Source organism: Onychomys torridus, chromosome 12, assembly GCF_903995425.1.
Source record: "Onychomys torridus chromosome 12, mOncTor1.1, whole genome shotgun sequence".
Taxonomy (NCBI): Eukaryota; Metazoa; Chordata; class Mammalia; order Rodentia; family Cricetidae; genus Onychomys; species Onychomys torridus.
Window position 1 is genome coordinate 25364538 of NC_050454.1, and position 23877 is coordinate 25388414.

The 23877-nt window shown below is 41.8% G+C and overlaps 1 protein-coding gene across 1 annotated transcript in view; it reads right to left on the reverse strand.

Moving 5' to 3' along the window:
• Tmprss7 (transmembrane serine protease 7) overlaps positions 1 to 23877 on the reverse strand; it is a 47670-nt gene that overhangs the window by 18679 nt on the left and 5114 nt on the right. Inside the window, exons 2-10 of the mRNA XM_036203802.1 lie at positions 17267 to 17366; positions 14908 to 15115; positions 10805 to 10935; positions 8496 to 8563; positions 7166 to 7359; positions 5377 to 5415; positions 3925 to 4153; positions 2555 to 2685; positions 1159 to 1271 (exon numbers count right to left, since the gene is read on the reverse strand). Of these exons, the coding sequence (XP_036059695.1) occupies positions 1159 to 1271; positions 2555 to 2685; positions 3925 to 4153; positions 5377 to 5415; positions 7166 to 7359; positions 8496 to 8563; positions 10805 to 10935; positions 14908 to 15115; positions 17267 to 17314 (1161 nt within the window). The 5' untranslated portion in view covers positions 17315 to 17366. The remainder of the gene's footprint in view (positions 1 to 1158; positions 1272 to 2554; positions 2686 to 3924; positions 4154 to 5376; positions 5416 to 7165; positions 7360 to 8495; positions 8564 to 10804; positions 10936 to 14907; positions 15116 to 17266; positions 17367 to 23877) is intronic.

A 23877-nucleotide genomic window follows, 5' to 3' on the forward strand; every position in this document is an offset into this window, starting at 1 on the left:
ATTTTATAAAATGCAGTTACACTCTGTTCTTTAGGAAATAATATCAATAATATGGTCCATGTATGTTCAATACAGGTGCACACTTAATGGAGTCATTAACTGAATCCACAGATGTGAACCATACAAATAGGGTGGACTCATTGTCTGTGTAGCTTGTTAGCACCTGTCTCCCCCTACTGGAAGGAACATTCCACAAAAGCCTAATTTTCTTTTTCAATTTCAGATGTTCTGTCTCTTTTAGTATTTGAGTTCCAGACCCACAATTATCATTCTATGACATATTGATGAATTCAAACTGTATGTATTTGTCATTTACATCCAACCCAATTATGAGGCTATACACTTATGATTTTATACATATGCACTAAGTGAGCAATAGTGACATTTTCCATTTCCATGTGCTATTATAGTAGGAGAAAGTAAAGTAGCTTCAAGACCAAGATTTAAACAGTGAGCAATGCCTTGACAAGCAGCAGAGGGAGATGCATATGTTTCATATAAATTTATATTTTTCTGGGGTTGGGGATTTAGCTCAGTGGTAGAGCGCTTGCCTAGCAAGCGCAAGGTCCTAGGTTCGATCCTCAGCTCCACATAAATAAATAACATTTACATTTTGCTTTATTTACACACTGACTATAACCTAAACAAATTTTTTATATTATTAAGCTCCATTCTGAAATAGCACTATCTCTAATAAAATAGTTATTTGGTCCAGCAACAATACCTTTAGGTTTTAAAAAATAAATAAAAACAAAATAAATTGGAGAAATAAGATCAAATAAGTTGAGATTAGTAGGTAGCTTGACAGCAGAGGATGTAGACAATGGAAAATTTCACTTTCCAGATGATATATTTCAATAAGGTTTATCTCTCCTAACATTAAGTGGTATTATTCTTAGAATTTTAAAAACAAAGTGATGCCGGGCGGTGGTGGCGCACACCTTTAGTCCCAGCACTTGGGAGGCAGAGCCAGGTAGATCTCTATGAGTTTGAGGCCAGCCTGGGCTACCAAGTGAGTTCTAGGAAAGGCGCAAAGCTACACAGAGAAACCCTGTCTCGAAAAACAAAACAAACAAACAAAAAAAAGTGATTTAACCATATTTTGCTAAAATAGAACAATTCCCCTCCCTGCCCCCATACTGAGAAGGTCTAGGCTACCTGAAATTTCCACGTGCACTTGCCCTTCGGAGGATAGTAGCTTGGGTAATACGGACTTGAAATTTTCCCTTCAAAGCTGTTGATTTCCTTGACCAGTATTGTGTTTTCACATTCTGAAAGACCAGGCATGATGAGATGAAGACACACACATGTTTACTCCACTAATGAACTTATCTCTTCAGAACACCCCATAGATGCTTAGCTAATGTCAGGTCCAAAGGAAACTCCAGTTCCCAAAACTCCAAAAGGTATCCAGATATCCAGAAATGGGCTCAGCCTGGACTAGAGGAGGCTTTCTGGAAGTTACATAAAAGCCAGCATTCCTCAGGAACTGGTGAAGCCAGTTCCCCTCTATCAAAAGAAGTTATGTCCCTTATTACTGGCCGAGGGGCAAATGGCTATCTATGGTGCATACCAAAGCTGGTGCTGGCCTGCAGGCTCCTGTCTTACCACTGGTACCTGTTACACATTCCTAGCTCTTCTTACCTCCTACCCTACCCTAAACTGCCCCCAATTCACTGGTTTCCCCTTCCCTGAGCTATTCATATTCATGCCCCTTCTAACCTTGCTATTTCCCTCTGTGTCTCACTTTCATGTTCTCTCTCTCTCTCTCTCTCTCTCTCTCTCTCTCTCTCTCTCTCTCTCTCTCTCTCTTTTTCTCTCCTGCCCTTCCCTCTCCCTCTCTCTATCTCTCTACTCTAGTCCTGCTTCTCCCATGGCCAGATCCAGTCTGCTAGCCATGTTCCATCCACTACTTTCTTTCTCTGCTCTGGACTCTTCTAGATGCCTCTGGCTGTTACCTATCATCTATCTATCTATCTATCTATCTATCTATCTATCTATCTATCTATCTACCTACCTATCATCTATCTATATCCTATAATAATAATTTTAAAAACTTCCCTTTAACCGTACCATGAGGTGGTCCTGCCATCAGTTTATACAGCTAAACATGTTTTTCTCACATTCTATATTTGTTTTCCAATCCTCATTTTTGCTACAGACCTGTAGGATGTGACGGATTTCTTTACAGCACGGTTCTGGATTCAGAGACACACCAGAAGCAGGTAAGGGGTAGCATCTGCTAAGAGGCCAAAGCTTCAGCCACAGACCTCTTCCTCCAAGCTCTCAGTCACATCAGTTCTAATCTTCTCTTTGCTCTTCCACACACACACTTTAAATTCTCCTTTGCCCTTTTGAGCTAACCTAACCAACAGCTTTATGCTAACAGTTCTTCACTGAATTTACTGTGATGCCTCTCTTCTGAGTCAGGGTTCATGTCCAGTACAACTTCCTTGACTGGCACAGCTAATATCATGACATAGCCTCAGGATAGAAAGATTACAGCATCTTCACAAGTACTGCAAGTGACTTGTTTAAATTGGAGAAGACTTACTTTGTTCTGGAATGACTTCAAAATACGCCCGGATCCCTGAGAGCCTCCGTACATAAGGAGACTTGAGTGTCACCAACATGAGATTATTTGTAGAAACAAATGACATTAGGGTTCTTGTGGGTTCACAGATTCTGCAACCAGATAACAACACATGAATGATGGCTTGTTTCATCCATGGATCTTCATACTACACCATTTCACACATTTCCAGAGCCATCACTTAGTTCTTCTGAGTTAGTCTCTGCTAATTAGACCTTCATCAGTGAGTAGTCATAAAGTTCTGCAGCTAGAATGGAGCTAGAAAAGATGCAGAAGCATTTGTCTAGTAATGACTACCAAGGATTTTCTCAGATGGCCACCCTTGGGCTTTCCTTGGGAGAAAACAGAATATAAAGATGATGTGTGCTTGGCTCCATGGATCAGCTGGATAAAAGATGCTAGATGGTCAAGCAATTAGATTTGTGTAAATTCCAGTGTTCTTTCCACAAAATGGTAAGACTTGTACTGATGTTGCCCCATTCCTCTGTAGTAAGGATCAAAATGAGATCATAGTGCCATATGTCCGCAAGGACAAGAAGAAGCTAACTATCACTGAGGGGAGACAAGAGCGAATGTACTTTTCATTGCACATTATATATTGTGTTTGGACTTCCAATATGTACATTCCTCACCAAAATATAAATGCATATGCACACATTTAAAGCACTGTGATATGTGTAAATATTATTAAAAATAAGATAATTCACATACCTTTTTAACACAATGCCTAAATAAAGCTTGATTGCCATCACTAGCTTATTGAATATTAAGCATCCATGATAGAAATTTACTATTAAATTTTAAAATAAGACACAGGTATTTGTATATTTAATAAATATATATGAATGAATAGATTTATATGAAAATGTAACAGAAGGTTGCTGGAGAATGAAATTGTAAACTAATTGCTATTATTTTCTTTCTGGCCTCATTTTTCTCTATAAGCACCTTTGTAATTAAAGAAATGTTTAATCATTTAACGTGATCTAATCATCATAGGGTATTTATCTCATGCTCTATTGATACAGTAGACTCTACTGTATTCATAGTGAAAGTCAAATTACACAAAATATCTGATGAATTCATGTCTCTCTTGCCCAGAGTCTTTGCTGTGTGGACACTAAGAGTCTTGTGTACTAAAGTGAATGACAACAGAAAATCTGGCAGACACTGAAGTATCAGGGGTGTCAGGGTCAGTCTTTGACGAAATGGATACCCTTAGGGTTTTTGTTTTGGTTTGGTTTTTTGTTTGTTTGTTTGTTTAAGCAAAGGAATTGTAAATAGAGAGCATGACAACCTTTTTCTCCAGGCAGCTAGAGGCCATGTCTCACCTGTACAGGGCGGCACTCCGGATGGGCAGGAGGGAGTCGTAAACAGTCAGGGAGTCAGTGATGCAGCTGTCCGCTTCCAACTGGATGGACTCAATTGAGAGACGGATCAGATAACCCACAATGGCCACTAGCTTGAAGTGACACATTAGCTGTCCCGAGGTTGCAGAAATTTCCAGAGGGTAGCGGAGGGAAATATGGTCTGCATAGAAGTACTGGGAGCAACCTTTGTCTGTGGAGAAAGAGCTTTCCTTAGTCTCATCCATTCTTCTCTCTCTCTCTCTCTCTCTCTCTCTCTCTCTCTCTCTCTCTCTCCCCCCCCCCCACCTCTTTCTCCCTGCTCACAAAAGAGTAGCAGGCAAAAACTATCATATGGTGATATTTCATTTGTACTGAAACGTGATTTTATTTGTTTGTTAATAAATAAAGTTGCCTGGGGGTCAGAGCTAATAGCAAGCTATAGCAGAAGCTGGGCAGTGGTGGTGCACACCTTTAATCCCAGCACTTGGGAGGCAGAGCTAGGCGGATCTCTGTGTGTTCAAGGATACAGCCAGCATGGAGACACGTGCCTTTAATCTCAATGCCAACCATAGAATACCGGAAGGTCTATATAGACAGGCAGTGACGAAGAGGTCATGTGGTTGAATTTACAACCAATGAGAAGGCAGAACAGAAAGTCAATAAAAGGACAGACACACAAGAAGCAGGCCTCTTGCTGAGGGGAAAGACAGCAGCGGCAGTGAAGAATAAGAAAGGGTTTTTAGCTCTTAGCTATTGCTCTGACCTCTTGGGCTTTTAACTCTGCATTTGGCTCTGTGTTTCTTATTTAATAAAACTGTTCCTCTACACTGTCATCTGGAGAACGTTTGTTTTTCTTGCCAGTCTAGACTCCATACTCCTCTCTTTAGGTGACAGAACCCATTACTTTGAGAAAATGCCCCCACTGAGCCCGTACTTTAGTTGGAGTTAAATACTCCTCTGATTCCCTAAGGGGACATGTGACCAGATCGGCCAGTCAAAGAAACTGGTTGAGGAAGGGGCACATCTGCCAATCTGTATAATGGGATTCGGCTCAGATTTCTATGGGAACTTTCATCTGTGTACCGGAGTTTTCTACTACAACTGAGAAAAATGGTCAAGCCTAAGCTTGACTTGGATACCACAATGGCAGCTACACTTGAGAACAAAGCCTCAACATAAGAAGGTAGAGATACAGTCTTGCCAGCACTTCATTTTAGAACTTGGTTCCCATCATACCTAAAACCAACTCATTCTATATTTGTCTCAACTGTATATATAATACATCAGCCTATCAAGGTTCTTTTGTGCTAACGTCACATATATTTCTGTCACTTCTGACTAAAGAACATTAACGGGTCACATCATTAGGAAGAGCAAGTGTAGCCAGTATATATACACTCTAGTGAGGGGTAATGAAGAAATTCATGATCTTACCAGATCCTATGGTGGAAGAGTAGTCTGATCGGAGCCCAGCTGCATTGAAACAGTATAGAAAGAAGACCGTTAGTTCTAGAGATTCATTTGTTTGGAAAAATTGTTCTCAGTCCTTCATTAAAATAATCAGGCACATCTGATATGGGCTGTACATCCCAATAGTCCAGAGAGGAGCAGAGTTACCTAGGTATTTAAAGATAAACTGGACAGCTAGAAGATGACAGCCACTAAAGCTAAGGATCCATGAGAATTCAACATTCTATTTTATTTGCTTCAAGCATTCAGAGCTATGGATTTTAAACAATTTGAGGGTAACAAAACAACTACATAATAATGGTAATTAGTCTTATGACTGAAATAGGAAACATAGTGTGGAATTTTCCACTAGAGATTTTTCTTTTGTTCAAACCAAATGTCAGCTACCTACTGTATATCTAGTATATGTGTGTGCATGTAATTGGTACATGCAATATATGCAAAACTTATATCAAAGACAAAGCTGCAGAATTTTGAATAATACCATGTTTTGCTGTCAAGACAAATGGTACCATTGTGTTTCCATGGAGCCTGATTGGGAGCACTGGTGTAGACAAGGTGGTAGGGAGTAGAACAGGGGGTGGGGGGCAGATTTTAAATGCTGGCCTTTCGTGAGATAGTAAGAAACCTCAAGCCAGCTTCTAACTAACCACAAAGATTTTAAAAAAAAGATAGTGACGGCAATGCAATGCATTTACATATTTTTCTTCTTAGTTCAATGAGTCAACGAAGATAATAAAGTGTGGTTAGATATTTTCACATTGTCCAAATGCACATCTTAATTCTTAGGCCACATCCGTTTCCTGATACATTATTGCAACATGCTCTTCAACAAAGAACACTAGACCTATATAGGCAAAAAGCCGGCAACTGGCCCATTCACTTGCACATGGCACAGGTGTACTCATGATGCAACCGTTATGACTGTATTTCCCACCCTAAATACAGATGTGCAAAAGCCTCAAAAGATGGAGTCTGATATTCACATGTGTGGGCTCATTTTCACACACAAAAGTCTGTGTCACCTCAACCCAACCTTAACCTCAAAGGCCTCAATAAACAATGACTCAGAAGTCAGCAAAATGGCTTAGCACGTACAGGCTCTTGATGCCAATGCTGGTGACCTGAACTTGATCCTCACAGGACGGAAGGAGAGAATCAGCTTCCACAAGTTGAACTCTGACCTGCACACACGTGCCAAGGTATGTACAGACACACATACAATGTAAAATGTAATTTTAATAAAGACTCAGGACTGCCAATGCTCCTTTTCACTCCCTGCACGCTCACCTCACCTTTCCATGCTCTGCCCGTTTTCCCCACATTGATCGCTCACATGACCTTTCCTCTAGCCTCTCTCTTTACTTTGCCTAGGACAGCCTTCTTTCTAACTTTTGCCGCTTCATCCAGGGACCAGACTGAACTTTCAGTCCCAAGCAACAACACTCCTAAAATAGGACAAAAGAAAAGATAAACTTCAGTGAAATTCTTCTATTCTAGAACTTTCTTCCTTAGGGACTCAGTTTGAAGGTGCTTAAGAAACACACCTTAATAAACATAACTTGGTTCACAACTCTACTTTTCAATTATACCATGTATAACATTTAAGAATTTCCCTCACCACTGCGATGCTCAGCTGGTCCTCTACTCCTAGGATTGTGAAAGAGTCTATACTACAATGTTACCTCTGATAATGGTGAGTATCAGAAGTGGTATTGAAGGAGTGTTTAAAGGAGAATTACCCAACAATCACCATTTAGCACCACAGAGTCCATATCCACAGCCAGGCCCTGCAAGCTCCCCACAGAGGTGCGGTTTATGATGCTGGTTTGGATGGAGTCCTTCAAGATGGCCGCCACGCACTCCTCACAGAAGATGTGGCCCTTGGCATGAGGCATGACAAACACAATCCAAAAGTGGACCAGGAGACCACCTTTGTTGTTACTACTACAGTGGAGAGAGAGAGAGAGAGAGAGAGAGAGAGAGAGAGAGAGAGAGAGAGAGAGATTGTTCAAGAATGCTTCTTAGACGTAAACATTCCCAGGAAAGTAGAAACTGACAGATTCACCCACTGAGAACACCCTTCAAATGAACTAACACCCTTCTGTAGGTTGTCTTTGGTCCTACTATAAGGATTGGAAAGAGAACGTGTCATGCTCTGTGTGTTCTAATCACTGTTGGATTCGAATCTGGAAACATTATACAAAAGCTCCATCTCCACAGAGATCCCTTTAAGGGTATCAACTAGTAGTCACTTTGAATAATGACAGTTCAGTTCTGCATCTCAATATGTCTCCTCACAGTATGACATCTGCTTTGTCCAGTTCACCTGCTACTTTTCCAGTTCTGCAGATGTGAAAACTGGGGAGAAATGTAGTTCAAAATCACACAGTGAATCACAGCTCATATGTAGTGGAGCTAGAAGCAGAGTCCGGTTCTCTTTTGAAACTGGCCACAGAGCCTGAACTCCTAAGTGTGCAAATACAACATGCTTTGATTGTAGAAACGTACGATGGCGCTCTGTACTAGATAATTTGGAAATGGAAGTTAAGGAAAACAAGTTGATTCCCTCCAAGGCTTCTCAGTACCTTGACTCCATTCTTGGGGTTATGAGTCTCTGCAGCTATATGAAGGGTAAGAGAAATGTGATTATAGTATACAGAGTACAGTTTTTCGAAAAAATTATCATTTTTTCATGAGAATCTTTTTTTTTTCCTCAGATAATCTCTAGTGGCCAGTTTGTCACTGAACATATTTTGGAAAGTAGTGGTTTGTGTCTTGTTCTTTCTCCACCATCCACCCACTGTGGTGACGGACCATGTGTGTGACCATTTTCTCCAGATGTGCTGATTCCATCTGGGTGGAGAGAGGCAGACTTGGTAGATAAAAAGCAGACCCGGTGTGTCAGCCTAGTAGGTGGGTGGGTCATTAGTTTCGCTAATGGGATGTTGGCCAACATCAATAGTCTCTGAATGGGGAATCTCCATCCTTCCAGGCCCGTCAGCAGGGTATATAGCAAGGATGGTAAGAATCCCAGAACGAGAGACATGCGTTACCTGACCAGAACGAGAGACATGCGTTACCTGACGTCTGCGACCACAGACTGCTTGTAAAATTTGGAGAAAGCAGATGTTGTGTAAACCAGGTTTACCTGAAAATAAAGAGATTAAATGATCGTAATTCTTTCAAACTCAGTTTCCTTAGGGCCACATTGCCACAGCTAGAAGTGGGGAAAGCAGGCCTCAAACCGAAGGCTTCTAACTCCAACCCAGACATTCTCTCCTGAACTTAACTAAGTCGTCCTTTCTGAAGCAATTGTTAGAACGTTTTTACTCTGCTGTGAAGAATCGTCAGTTACTCTGACCCATTTATTTCTGTCTTTAAAATCTGTCATCAAGTTTAACTTCCGAGTTCTTCCCATTCCTAATATTAGTGTCCCCCGTACACACACACACACACGCACACGCACACGCACACGCACACACACACACACACGCACACGCACACGCACACACCCCGTAGTTAACAAATGTATTTCAGACCTGGTTATTCCCAAGAGCCAATTCCAGTATTAGCCACAAGGCGGCGCATGGTGCCCGGCGTCAGGCCAGCTGCCCCAAGCCAGCTGGTCCAAAACTTAATTGGCTCTCGAAACCTTTTTCAGTCAATACACCTTCTTGGTCTTTGCTTAGCTTTCTTCATGCTAAACTCATTCTCCTTTCCAACTCAAAAAAAAAAAAAAAAAAAAAAAAAAAAAAAAAAAAAAAAAAACCCACCCACCTAAATGTCCAAATCTTAAAAATTCTATAATATTGTGAAAAATAATACGAGTAATTTGACGTTTAAAATAACCACTCAGTGGGGCTGGGAGAGATGGTTCAGCGGGCAAGAGCACTCTCTGCTCTTCCAGAGGACCTGGGTTCAGTTCCCAGCACCCACACGTTGGTTGGCTCACAACTGTCTGTGACTCTGTGACTCTAGATCCGGTGCACTAATAATAATAGTAACTTTTTTATTATAAAAAAATATGCAGCACAAAAAAATATTACCTAAACCTACTGAGCTACACTGCTTTGTTTTCACCCTACCTACCTCGCAGGCATAATTTGAGGCATAACTAGTGCCCCTATATTTGAGGTGAAGGATTTACCGCTGTAGCTATTGGCCATGAATATGAAGCCATCTGAACACTGATGTCGTTCTCAAAACCCCTCCTCATTTCTCACTGCAGTGAGGTCCCCGGCAACCCTCTGCATTGCTGCAGAAGCCCAAATTAGCAGAAACCTTCCCATTCTCACTCTGTGCCAGGAGCCCTGAATGGATTTTTTTTCTTCTAGATGCTTTTAGGGAATCATCTGGGGAAGTAATCAGAAATATGCATAATTCATGGCAGTTTTGATTTTGTATTATGTATAATGTAAGAAAAAACTGGGGAACAGCTTAAGCATCCATTAAAAAGGATTTGTTAACAATGAGACTATTAACACTTGCTTTTAAAAGAATATTTGCTTGCAAAGGAAACACGAGATGTAATGTTAACAGAAAAATATCACACTATAAGGATAACTCCAATGTTGCAATGCCCTCGCGTCCTTGCAGGCCAGAATCAGAGCTTTGTCTCTGGAAATGACATTGAAAAACTGATGGTCTTTTTTAAAAATATAATTTCTCTGAATTTTACTAAACTTTATGATATTTGTTATTTGAATAAAAAGGACATATTGGTTTTGGTTTTGAGGGTTTTTGTTTTGTTTTGTTTTGTTGTTGTTGTTTAAGTGAAGAGATGGCCACTGTAAGGCTGGAATAAATGTGTGGAAATCACAAAATCAATCAGTATGTTTGAACTTCAGAACTGGAGGGTATTTTAAAGATCACATGACAGTCTCTATTTTACAGAGGAGAAACACGGAAGTTGAAAGAGCTGTCTCTCCTAATATTATGATAGGAAGAATGTGACTGTGTCTTACAGTGAACATGGATGAAATGGAGGGTGGAAATGCAGCTCTATTTTGAAGCGCAGATGAACTCAGTTCCCTGTTTTCCTGCAGCAGCTTTCTTTTATGTGCCCTGTGCGCCATTTCCTAAACTCTGTGAGGTAAGACACTTAGGAAGCCCACCCATACCCGACCCTCCTGCTCCTGCAGGCTCCACCCTCCTGCAGGCTCCACCCTCCTGCTCCTACAGGCTCCACCCTCCTGCAGGCTCCACCCTCCTGCTCCTGCAGTCTCCACCCCCTGCTCCTGCAGGCTCCACCCTCCTGCTCCTGCAGTCTCCACCCCCTGCTCCTGCAGGTTCCACCCTCCTGCAGGCTCCACCCCCTGCTCCTGCAGGCTCCACCCTCCTGCTCCCACCCCCCCACCCTCCTGCTCCCAACCCTCCACCCCCAGCCTACCACTTGCTGTACTGTCTTCGCCATGGAGAGAAATTCCCGGGACTCCTTCTGCCGGTACTCAGGAAGAAACTCAACGTTGGTAATGCGGAACATCCCAACAAAATAAAAGGCGTCCTTGCTCTCTGTCTTACCTGCGAAACAGGAGAGAAAGCGATGAGGAGATTGTGGCAGCTAAGCAACTCCTAATGCGTGTTGGCAGGAGTCCCCTAAAATGATTGCATCTTGGGCACATACATACTTCAGTGCTTCGTAACCTGTGGAAATCAAAACAGACTTAGTGGCATCTCTTCCATTCTTGGGGCTCTTGACACATGCTACCCTTCCTGTCTGCTGCTGGTAAATACTTAAAAGCAAAGTTTAAAGGTAAAAACTAGACTTATTGGACTTTGTTCTAGTGTCTCTAGAGAGTTAAGAGCCTACAGTTTTCATGAGTTCCATGTCTGCAAGCTGTAAGGTGGTAAAACATGCACCATCACAGTCCGGGGAACAGTTAGCATGATGAGAAAAGAAAGAAGAAATCCCCTGATTCTTGGGAGCTTCCACTGAGCTGACTTGGGTGCCTAATATTCAGTAGTGAGCCCAGGCTTCTGCTCTGCCCAACGTATGGAGCACTTGTCCTCACCAGCATGACCTTCGGCTCAGCATGGCGTCTCTCTTACTCAAATCTGCTCTGGGAACTGTAAGACTAGGTTTCTTGGCATGAACTTTGCTGACAGATGGACAGAGACAAGGCTGGCCGAATCTGCATGGACTCAGGATCCATGAGAATGAGGAAATGGCTGGGAGAACTGGAGTTTAGTCCTCTTGCACCCCCTCACAATATTGGAGGTTGAACACGTGCTAGGCAAGCACTATAGCACCGGACCACAGTCACCTCTTCGTTTCCAAGGTCTCTCTCCTCTTCCACAGCTACTCGTGGATTTTTTTAAATATGTGTTTATTCATGCATGCCTTTACTGCAATGCTGGAACTCAATTCAGGGCCTAGCACATGGAGGCAAATGATTGCCACTGAGCTATATTCCCATCTAGTGGTCTTTCAAGATTATCTCACAAGAACAGCCCAGACTGTCCTAGAATTCCAAGTCTTCCTGCCTCTGATTCTTACGTGTTAAAAGTACAGTCATGTGCTGCCACGCCAGGCTTCTCAGAGGGCTTTTGCAATCCTGTTCTCTGTGGCAGTCACCCCTGGGCAGCCCTTTCAAGCTCCCTGAGGGAATGCACAGTAAACCATTGTTTTACCTCAGCCCCCAACATAGTAAGTTCTGGGCTTACCTTTGGACCTCAAGATATTTGGTGGGGAAGAAAAAGATGGAGGGGCATGGAAATGAGAAAGAGAATATCCTCGTGCTAGCACAAGGCCAACCATCAGGTGAGGCTGAACAAAAGGTGGTTGGATTTCAAAGATGAAATCCACAGGAATGACAAAAAGCAGCCCTCTTCTAGAGTCTATTTGGGGTCACTTTGGCCAAAGCAAGTGAGTGAGGCTGTGAAAGGATGGGGAACGCAGGGGAAAGGCACAAGTATGTTTTGGGAAGATACATTTTCGTCTTCTGTTTGTTGGGCTTTGATCATTATTACTTACGTTCCTGACTTTGGCTCTCACCTCACCCCATGGTGCCTCACTAGATCTCTAGTGATTGCCTTTGGTTTTGTTTTTCCACAAAGACGATTTCTATGTACTTATTGATTCATTCTTTTTTTTTTTTTTAAAGAATCTCACACCTCCTTCTTTGATCAAGGGGCAGAAATGCCGCAGTGCAAAAATCATCAATTTAGCATTGAATCTCATTATATTTATTTAATACTTTTGGCTCAGACCAGTGCACAAGACCATTGCTGGTTTCCCTGATTAACTGTCTGCCTCAGTTCTCATGGCCCCCTTCTATGACCAAATTGGATATGTCAAAAATAACCTGTTTTCTATTGAACAATTCTTACTTATTCAAAAAGTTTTCTTTTGTCTCCTATTGCTATTCTGTTTCCACCAAATGATCCTCTCATTTTTTATACAAATAAGCTACTTCTGTATAGTGTTCAATTATAGGGTATTGCAAACATGTCAGTTGGCGTGCCAGGAAGCTATACATGCTCTGTGTTCAGATGAAATGTGTTGTCTTCATTGCCCATTATCTTAACTTGCCCTGTCGGTCTATAATCTCCCTGGACTCAGAAATGGTGTCTGGCTTACCTGTCTGTCTCATGCCTATCACAGAGGTCAACTCACCTTGGCACTCCCACAATGTATCAATGAACTTTCAGGAGACCATTCTGGAGGCCTTCCATCTCTAGACCCATTGGCTGTCCCTCTCCAATAATGATAAAGTAATCCCTTCAGAATGAAACCATATGCCAGGCGGTGGTGGCGCACGCCTTTAGTCCCAGCACTCAGGAAGCAGAGCCAGGTGGATCTCTGCAAGTTTGAGGCCAGCCTGGTCTACAGAGGGAGATTCAGGACAGGCACCAAAGCTACACAGAAAAACCCTGTCTCAAAAACAAACAAACAAAAACATGAAAACATAACCCACATCCTTTCTTGAGTACCAACTTGTGGGCTTTTCAAAAGTAGAAAACGCATCAGTAAGCATTCTGAAGATTACCTGTGTACTTAGATTATGCCAAATTATTGAGGATAAATTATAAGGATAAGCAAGTGACCTAAACTGCTCAAGAATATTCATGAATTCTTTGCCTAGAGTTCTCCTGCCTTACAATCACATTTTAATGTCTTTGACAGGAGATATAGGCAAAATGATTCTCAACTCAAAGCATTTCTGACACCAGATGTGTGGGTTTTGTCTCTGCATCAAGCAACTCTCAAATTCTCTGCAGAGAGCAATGGGTATCCAATGACTGTGTAACTAATGCTGACCACAAAGTTGCTGCCTCATTCCCATGTCATCTTCAAGCAATCCATGTTAGTTCTGTGAATCAGGGGTTCCCACAACCCTCTCAGCCACGATCACTTGTTAAGACATTTTGGTGTTATTTACTCATTATTTATGGCTTATTACATATGGTATTATGAAAAACACAAATGAACCATTAGGTGTGTAGCCTGGGCAAGCCTGAGCCAAGAAGCTCTCTCTATGGGTGGCTAAAATACAGTGCCTCCCATCAAATTCACCAACTCAGAAATGTTTGGAGACGTGATTTGTAGGTGTTTTTATGGATGTCCTATTTTGAAGGTGTAATTGATTAATTGGAAAAACCCCTTTTCAATACCGTCTAGAATTGAAAGATACAACCTGGAAATGACATGTTTCCTTCTGTCTTTCTGGGCACTTTCAGGTACCAGTCATCTCGTCAATATTAGAAAAGCAAAATAAAAAAGCAATGTTCTTAGAAATTCTGTATTAGCAACTAAAAACTAGACTGTGATGGAAAACTATAACAAAAGACACTCCTATCTACTACCATTTAGGAGGTTATAAGAATGTCAGACGCCCTGTATCAGAATCCATGGGCTGAGACCACTTATATGTATTTCACTTATGTGCTATTAAGTGTACTTTATGTCAAATGCATTATACACAATGGGAACACCAACGCAAGTCAATCAATGCTGTAGTTACCAGGATGAATTAGTAAGTACTCAATAAGAAAAAGCCTAGTTGTCACATCTGCCCCCAAAGGATCAATCAGAATAACAAAGTAGTTACAGAGGTAAAAAAACAGAACTGGGAGACAAAGGTGTTTACATGAAAGGGGGAGCCGGAAATTTAAGGTTGCCTAGTAACAGGCTGTAGGCGGAATGAGGAAATGAAACAACTTAGTGTTCCATTCAATTTTTTTTAAGCTACAAATGCTTCGCATTTATGAGTGAGCCAACTCCCCCTGGGCATCCTCCACAGCTCCCTTCCCATCCCTCATCCTTACTCCTTTTTCCTCCCCCCCCCCACCATGGGAAGGAAGTGGTGGTGATAAAGAAGAAATGGCGGACTGTTCTAGCGGCTTTCGAAACCCTTAAAGTCTCAACTCCATTCTTGTGTGCCTCTGTCTGGGAAAGAGGAAAATTCTATCAGAAGTACCCAGAGATGGACTAAACCCGCTGATTTAGGCAGAACTCACCCTGCCCCCAGAGAACCTTAAAGTTTAACTTACTGATGTAGAGCCACAGAAGTGTCCAGGCTGTGACTGCCAGGATGAATAAAAACACCGTGAAGAGAATGATCTTATTTTGAACATTCCAAAGGGGAACTTTCTTCTTGGGCTGCTTGCGAGGCCTGGGTTTGCCAATGGGTTTTCGAGGTAGTCTTCTCCCTGGTAGCTTCCCTGGGACATTGACCACCTGAATGGAGATGTTGGATATCTTTCAAAGAAAAGACGAATTATCCATTAGAGGTCATCTCAAACCTAAGTGGAACAACTCATGCCGGAGAAATTGGTGCTAAAAGGCCCATCAGTCAAGCCTGTGTGAGTGAAGTAAGTGGTTTTCAGTCAGTTACAAAACGGAGCGGAGAAAAGCTAGACATTAGAGCTCTGTAGTAGGAGTGCTTGCTAGCAAACCCGATGCCTCTAAACCAGTGGTTCTCCACCTTCCTAAAGCTGCGACCCTTTAATTGTGGTGACCCCCCCCAACATAAAATTATTTTCATTGCTACTTTATAACTGTCATTTTGCTACTGTTAAGGATCATAATATAAACATCTATGTTTTCTGATGGTCTGAGGCTACCTTTGTGAAAGGGTCACTGGACCCCAAAGTGGTTGAGAACCCCCGCCCTAAGCCCACAAAGGCAGAAGGAGATAACAATCCCTGCAAGTTATTCTCTGACCGCACATGCACACGCACTCATGCACTTTCCTTTAAAAGAAGACACTGGAGGTTGTGCCAACCATAGAGTGTACCTTCCAGATCCTCACCAGCCCTAGTGAAGCCCTGGAGCTGAGGCCTGACTGTGTGGAGCCCAGCAGACAAAGGGATCTACAGGTTGGGAAGAGCGGAAAGGACTGTGGTGTGAGGTGCTGGGGTTGACACAGCCTTCCCTGTGTACTTTTTTAGAGTGTTGGTTTGTTTTTAATTCTAGTTTCAGAGGGGATTGGGGTCGGGGGCATTCATTTCATGAGACAAGATCTAGCCCTAGCTGCCTGTGAATTCACAATTCTCCTGCCTGTGTCCTAGGTGTTGGGATTCCATGAATAGATTATCATGCCCATGTTTTTTACAGCTTTTAGATGCTTGTAATTATTCTGCTTTTCTCTTGCACTCCTACTGTTTCTGTCTGGTGGCAAGATTGAAAATAAGAATACAAGTGAGTTTCTCACAGAAATATACTGATTTCCTCACTCTTGCTCTCTGAGTGTGGGTTGGGGAGAAAAACTAAAGAAGCGTAGTGATTTGTGCAGGCCTGAAGGATGGGACGCCAACACAACTGTTTTGTCCCTGACAGCCATTGAACTGATTGGTGACTCAGTTTCTCGATCATAAAGAAAAGAAGAATTTTAAACTAAAGCAAGAAGGAATGAAGCAGATGATTCATTGGCTAGTCAAATTGCTGGGTTGTGTGCATCCTGTTGCTTGAAAGGGAGGAAACTACATTATTGAACTGTTCCTCCTCCTCCTCTTTTATTTCCTCCTCTGCCTTCCGTCATCCGATGCTGTGAATTCTTTAATAATGCATCCGAGAGTTTAGCTTCTTAGACAAAGAGATTTATGCATGTCAGGGTAACTAAACGCCAGTGATGAAATGACTTTTAAACACACATTCTTTTAAAGGGAGCAATCCAGGGGAGAAAAAAAGACAATGAAGAAGTAACCTCCCAATTACTGTGTCATAATTTTCTCATCTGTCACCCTCTTTCTCTTTCATTCACAGTGCCATGTCTTCCAGTCTTTAATCCTGCCAGTTAACGGGATAATCTGGGGCCAAGTACACTTTGCATTATTCATGATGCCCTCGTTCTTTTTTGGCAAACATCCTTGTCAACCCTTGGAATGAAATGCTGCCCATATCTCTCCTGGTGACACTGAACTAGAAAGACTTTACTTAATGTGGTTTCTTGAAGGGGCCAGTTTGTTCTTGTGGAAAGAAATTAAACCACTGTCAGATGAGTTAAATGTGGTGCCAAGCTACTTTTAAGTATAACGTAACTCCAAAGGAGTAAAAGAAATAAACAGAAATGCCAACACATGTAGAATTCTGAGGCTCAAGCTTGATCTTTAAGAGCCAGAACACATTATAGGCAGTCTCAGTTAGCACTACTGATTAAAGTTTAAAGTGGAATTTATGTAGAGCTCAGTACATTTTCCTTGGAGTTTTCTAAAAACAGGTACGAATCAATTACCAACTGCAGTCTTTCAAAACAAGCTCACATTCACAAAATCCATTAAGTACTGCCAAAAAAAAAAAAGTATTTGTTTTTGTCCTCTTAATTTTTACAACCTCGTGAACTCATTTCACTAATAGGGTCAACAGTACACAGTGTTCAATAAGAGTAAGGGCTTCCCACATTGCACTTACTTTCAGGTCTGAGGATTTGCAGGAAGCATCACTGTTTTCTTTGTCCATTTTCAGGCTTCTGTGTGTCCATCCAGTGTTCACTCACTTCCCTACATGCTCGCTTGAAAAGAATTGAGAGACAGTCACTGTGTTCAGCTAGCTTACAGAGGCCTGGAGTCAGCTTACCTCCCCGGGTCCAGTTCAGAAACTGAAGCTGTCTCCCTGCTTCACTGTAAAGTTAAAGGGACCTAGCACTCAGCATTTTCTCCACCGTGAAAGGTTTCTGAATGTAACTCTGCGATGAACCAAGGGCTCAGTTCCCTACCAGAAACTCAACCCAACAGTCTAAACACATTGATCATTGTCATTCAGTTTGAGATTAACCAAATATACATTTTCCTATTATCCTCTGTGTGTCCTCATCTTAAAAATAATTTCAGAATGGTCACCCCGCTCTTGCTTTTCCTATCTGCCTTCTTCAAGCCTTTCTAGGTCCATAGACCAAGCTCATTTGCTCAGACTATCAGAGGGGGGTTATTCTATTTATGTTAAGATGTCTTTACTGATTGTACAACAGAAAAATCAAGCAATTAAACTGGATGAGGTAACACACTCCTTAATCCTAGAACTTGAGAGATAGAAACTAAAGGGCCAGAGTTGGAGGACATCCTCAACAACATATGGAGACCTTGTTCTCCCACTCCCCCAAAAAAGACAAGAAGTCATGAAGTGTTTGCCTGGCTTGCATGCTCCTTAGGGAACCCTCTCCAATCCTGCTCTCAGCTCCCCAGCCCTTAGAAACCTGCTTCCTATCAGAATTTCTTCAATCTCTCTCTCTCTCTCTCTCTCTCTCTCTCTCTCTCTCTCTCTCTCTCTCTCTCTCTCCTTTTAGTCTTGGAGCCTAAGAAAACCCAGGAGCCTTTCTGATGTAAATCCCTTAGCCCCCATCTCTTCCATAGAAATCTGAATAAGATCCTAGGATGGGAAGAGTAATCCTGGAAGACGAGGTCAGAATTCTGCTTGTTGCTAAGGAAACTCACACAAGTTAAACATCTTTCTCTGAGACATCTGGGCATCAATAGGATGCTTTAGGCTTCATAATTTAAAGGAACTAGAAGGCCTCTTTAATGGTTCACTCTGATGTATTCTACCTTTTTTTCTATAACTAAGACATATTCCATTAATATAGGTAAAACATCCTTACTACACAGTGGTCCCTAAGCAGTGGTCCCTAGTGAAGACTCTGTCTTGGACCCAAGCTTAGTCAGGCTCTTCTGAGCTCTCTTTTAACTAGACTTTGCCCTTGGACCCTGTCCTTCACTGGTCTATCCCAGTTGTTGAAAGAGACCTGCTAAGGTGACTCTCTGGAAATTCTCCATATGCTTGATGCACGATGACTCTTTATATTTAGCCACATTCATTCTCTGCGCTTCTGTATGTCTTGGCCTGCCTTGAGCAAGAACCCTCTTGGGTCAGTCATCGAGGATTCCCTCTACTGTTGGTGAACTCTCTTAAGCATTGCTATCTTCTTCGCCCTCACTCTGCTTATTGGCGCTAACTACTCAACTGTCTTTCCTACGTCTGCAGTTGATCTCAGTTCTCTTCTGGTCCCTTTCCCTTGTTGCAATGTTGCCCAGTAAAACAAGCCTTTGCAATGAGCTTGTGCTCGCAATGGTAGTTTGAATGAGAAATGGTCCTCATAGGCTTATGGATTTGGACACTCGGTCCCTGGTTGTGGCACTGTTTGAGGAGGTAGGGAACCTTTAGGCGTTAGAGCCTTACGGAGGAATTATGTCACTGGCTTTGAGAGTGTATAGCCTTGCCTCGCTTCCACTTGGCTCATTCTGCCTCATGTTTGCCATGGAAGATGTGATCTCTTGGTTTCCTGCTCTAGCCACACAAGCTGCCACGCCTTTCCTGCCTTTGTGGACTCTCCCTCTGGAACTGTAAACTAAGATAAACTGGGTTTTGGTTTTTTTTTTCCCCCCACAAGACACTTGTGGTCTTGGTGTTTTAGCACAGCAATGGGAAAGTAATGGATACACTGCCCTTGCTTTTTGACATGACTAAGAGGGAGAAGTAGCAGCCAGATAACAAGGTGCTGCACCATATGAGCCAAACACAAAAACTGTGCAGCCGACCACGGGCTGCTTTTTAATCATTACTCCAACAATTGTAAGTGATAAAAACATCCCATCCTGGAAATTTTTTTGATTAGTTTAAAATCTAAACAATCACTAGTATCACAATTGAGTTTTCATAATTCATATCTAAATATCAAATGATCACATTAATATTCATGTTTTAATAAATAATGAGTGAATGGGGAAGTTAATTTGGAGAATGCTCAGTTGTATTTACCAAGAAGTCTGCAATATATGTTCATTTGAAGAGAAAGTTTTCCTCCTTTCTTCCCTCCTCTCTTCCCGCCTTCCCTCCTTCCTTATGTAGCCTAAGCTCTGGAGTACAAGTGTGTACCATCAAGCCCAGACCAAGGATCAGTTCCTCAACTGCTGAAATCATTTCAGCTGACATGGGGCTGAGTCCTTGCTCCATCTACTCCCAAAGGACTACACAATCCTGATTTAAACAGAAGATTCAGAACAATCATAATCATTGTGACTGGACAGACAAGAGAATGGAATTTAAATGATTTCATTTCTCTCTCCCATGTGACCACTCAGTGTTAACTTGTATTTAAACTTCAATAAAGTTACGTAGTGATTGAGCAATAAGATATTATACTTTTATGTGTAATAGTTTGTGAGCGATATTTATTTTGTTAATTTTATTTTTACTAATATGATAATAGATAGCAAAGCTGGATAAAATTTTTCCACTTTCCATAGCCATTACTGGTTCATTTTATCGTGTGATTTTTTTTTAAAAAATGAAAGATCATTTCAAAGTATAGAGAAAGAAGTTGTTAAAACACAATTGAGTCCCAGTGGATACATATACATAACACCCCCACCCCTAAGGCTCTAGGATCATTCATTCAGGCAGCAGGCACCTTAGTAAAGCTGGGAGAGGGAGAGATGGTCCTCCCCAGGAAAGAGCACACCAATTAGTTGTCCAGTGCTAAACAGCCCTGGAAACATACATACAAGTGACATTATATGGATTCAACATGTTATATTTAGTTATACAAATACATAATTGTATACAGTAACAATTGATAAAAAAACAAAAAAGAGACCATGAATTTGAAGGAGAGTGGGCATGGGGCACAGGGGAGGCTTTGGAGTTTGGGAGGAGAAAGGGGAAGAGAGAAATGTTGGAATTAAAATACAATCTCAGCCAAACAGTGGTGGTGAACACCTTTAATCCCAGCATTCAGGAGGCAGAGGCAGACTGATCTCTGTGCGTTCCAGACTAGCCTGGTCTAAGAGAGAGTTCTAGCACAGCCAGGGCAACAGAAAGAAACCCTGTCTCAAACACAACAACAAAAAAAAAAAAAATCAAAATCAAAATAAACAGATAAAATAAAATGCAATCTCACGAGCAAACAAATGAACAAAATATAACCCAGTCTGAGTGAACAGATACACAATGAAACAAGTGTGGCTAAATGTGAAGGGTAAAACTCCAAGTGTGGAGAGATTCACTGGTGCTGTTAAGTTCTTCCAGTGCGAAGTTTGAAACTTTTCTCGATAAGATGTTGGTGAGGAAATGATCGTCTCTGAGAGTGAAATCCACTAGACAGCCACAGAGCTGAAGAGATGTGAAGAAAGCTGGGGTGTATAGTTGTTGTTTTTGGTTTTGGTTTTTGTTTTGTTTTGGTTTGGTTTGGTTTTTTGTTTTTTGTTTTTTGGTTTTTTTTTTTTTTTTTGGTTTTTTGAGACAGGGTTTCTCTGTGTAGCTTTGTGCCTTTCCTGGAACTCGCTTTGGAGACCAGGCTGGCCTCGAACTCACAGAGATCCACCTGCCTCTGCCTCCCGAGTGCTGGGATTAAAGACGTGCACCACCAATGCCTGGCCTCCTTATTGTTTTTACATTTGCTGAAGTTCTGGCACAGTCCCTTAAATTCCAGAATCGTTCCCCAAAGCCAACACAAGGATCAAACACAGGCTAGTTTTCCCATTATAAGTAGCTCAAAAGACGGTTCTTGTCAGCAGTAAAGGCCCTGTTCAGGGGGAAGCAGTCCCTGTCAGTCAGTCAGGAAGATAGCACACAGTGACCTGGATCCACGGAGAAATATCACTCCATTGGAGTCATCAGTGGTCATGGAGAACACAAACTTAGCTTCAATGTAAATTTAACCTATGAAAACCTTGCAAGGGTTACGACTTTCTCCACCGAAGCGACTGCATAGTGAAGACTCCTGAGACAGCTCTGAATCATTCATCCAGCATAAGTCAGGTTCTGAGACCTTGGCATAGAGGCTCCCAGCAGTGGGAGGTGACTGGTCCATCTTTGCCCGACTGCAGGAGAGGCCAGCTTTTCAGCAGCTGAGAAGGCCTTTTCCACTACTCAAGCTCCGCTTCCCTCTGCTATGATAAATGCACACACACAGAGCTGCCATCTGATCGCTACTCACTGCTGAGGCCTTGAGGGGGCAGGGTGAAAGTCTCAAGGTTACTCAGGTCATCCTTCATGCTCTGTAATAAACTGCTGGCTTCCTTTTCCTTCCTACAAGAGGGTCTGTGATCTTAATGTGTTGTGTCATATCCCATGGATCTATTTTTTTAAAAAAGCAAAGCATCTTTGATCTGGATTATTCTTGTCTCTGTAACTGGATTTCCTCCTCTAGGCCCCACCCATGCTGAAACTGACCCATGAGATCAATAGAGAAAAACAAAGCTTCCTAAAGTGACTCCAATGCCACCTCATAGCTTCACAAACAGTAACCCTTCTTATCTGTCCCCTAGCCTGCTATTCAAGATCTTTCTTAATGGGACACCAAAGCTCCTATCTAACTAACAGACCTGTCAAGTCCTGCATTTTCTATGCTCTCCTCTGTCCATCTGCTTGTACATTTATTGCATGGCATGTGGTGACACAGGTCAAATACTTTTAAATGATAAAATATATCACTGTTCTAAAATAGCTCTCAGTGAAGGGAAAGGCATGTAAGCTGTTGACTCCACCCTGAGGCAATGTGTACAATCCCAAAGACGTGAAGATTAGCCTGGACCACAGAGGAGGATGACATCAGCAGCCCTCCCTCCTGGCCTTTCCTCTGCGCAACTCTGATTTCTGCTTATAACACTCTGCTGTAGGATGTACTGTATGTCTAATGTGTTGCTCTGATTGGTTAATAAATAAAATTATATGTTCATAGGTGTGCGGGTTAATGTCAGGGTCTTCAATTCGATTCCATTGGTCCACTTGTCGGTTTTTATGCCAGTACCAAGCTGTTTTTATTACAGTAGCTCTATAGTAGAGCTTGAGGTCGGGGATTGTGATGCCTCCAGAGGTTGTTTTATTGAACAGGATTCTTTTGGCTATCCTGGGTTTTTTTGTTTTTCCATATGAAGTTGAGTATTATTCTTTCCAGATCTGTGAAGAATTGTGTTGGTAATTTGATGGGGATTGCGTTGAATCTGTAGATGGCCATTTTTACTATGTTAATCCTGCCTATCCATGAGCATGGGAGATCTTTCCATTTTCTGACATCTTCTTCAATTTCTTTTTTCAGGGACTTAAAGTTCTTGTCATATAGGTCCCTCACATGCTTAGTTAGAGTAACCCCAAGGTATTTTATATCATTTGTGGCTATTGTAAAGGGTGATGTATCTCTGATTTCCTTCTCAGCCTTTTTGTCTATTGTATATAGGAGGGCTACTGATTTTTTTGAGTTGATCTTGTATCTGCAATGTTGCTTAAGGTTTTTATTAGCTGTATCAGTTCCTTGGTTGAATTTTTGGGGTCACTCATGTATACTAACATGTCATCTGCAAATAGGGAGAGCTTGACTTCTTTCTTTCCAATTTGTATCCCCTTAATCTCTTTATGTTGTCTTATAGCTCTGGCTAGGACTTCAAGTACTATATTGAATAAGTATGGGGAGAGGGGACCGCCTTGCCTTGTTCCTGATTTTAGTGGTATTGCTTTGAGTTTCTCTCCATTTAATTTGATGTTGGTTGTGGCTTGCTGTAGATTGCCTTTATTATGTTTAGGTATGTTCCCTGTATTCCTGATCGCTCCAAGACCTTTATCATGAAGGGGTGTTGGAATTTGTCAAATGCCTTTTCTGCATCTAGTGAGATGATCATGTGGTTTTTTTTCCTTGAGTTTGTTTATATGGTGTATTACATTGACGGACTTTTGTATGTTGAACCACCCTTGAATCCCTGGGATGAAGCCTACTTGATCATGGTGGATAATTGTTTTGATATGTTCTTGGAGTCTGTTTGCCAGAATTTTATTGAGTATTTTTGCATCAGTGTTCACGAGGGAGATCGGTCTGTAGTTCTCTTTCTTTGTTGCATCTTTGTTTGGTTTAGGAATCAGGGTAATTGTAGCCTCATAGAAGGAGTTTGGTAATATGCCTTCTGCTTCTATTGTGTGGAACAATTTAAAGAGTATTGGTATTAAGTCTTCTTTGAAGATCTGGTAGAATTCTACAGTGAAACCATCAGGTCCAGGGCTTTTTTTGATTGGGAGAATTTTAATGACTGATTCTATTT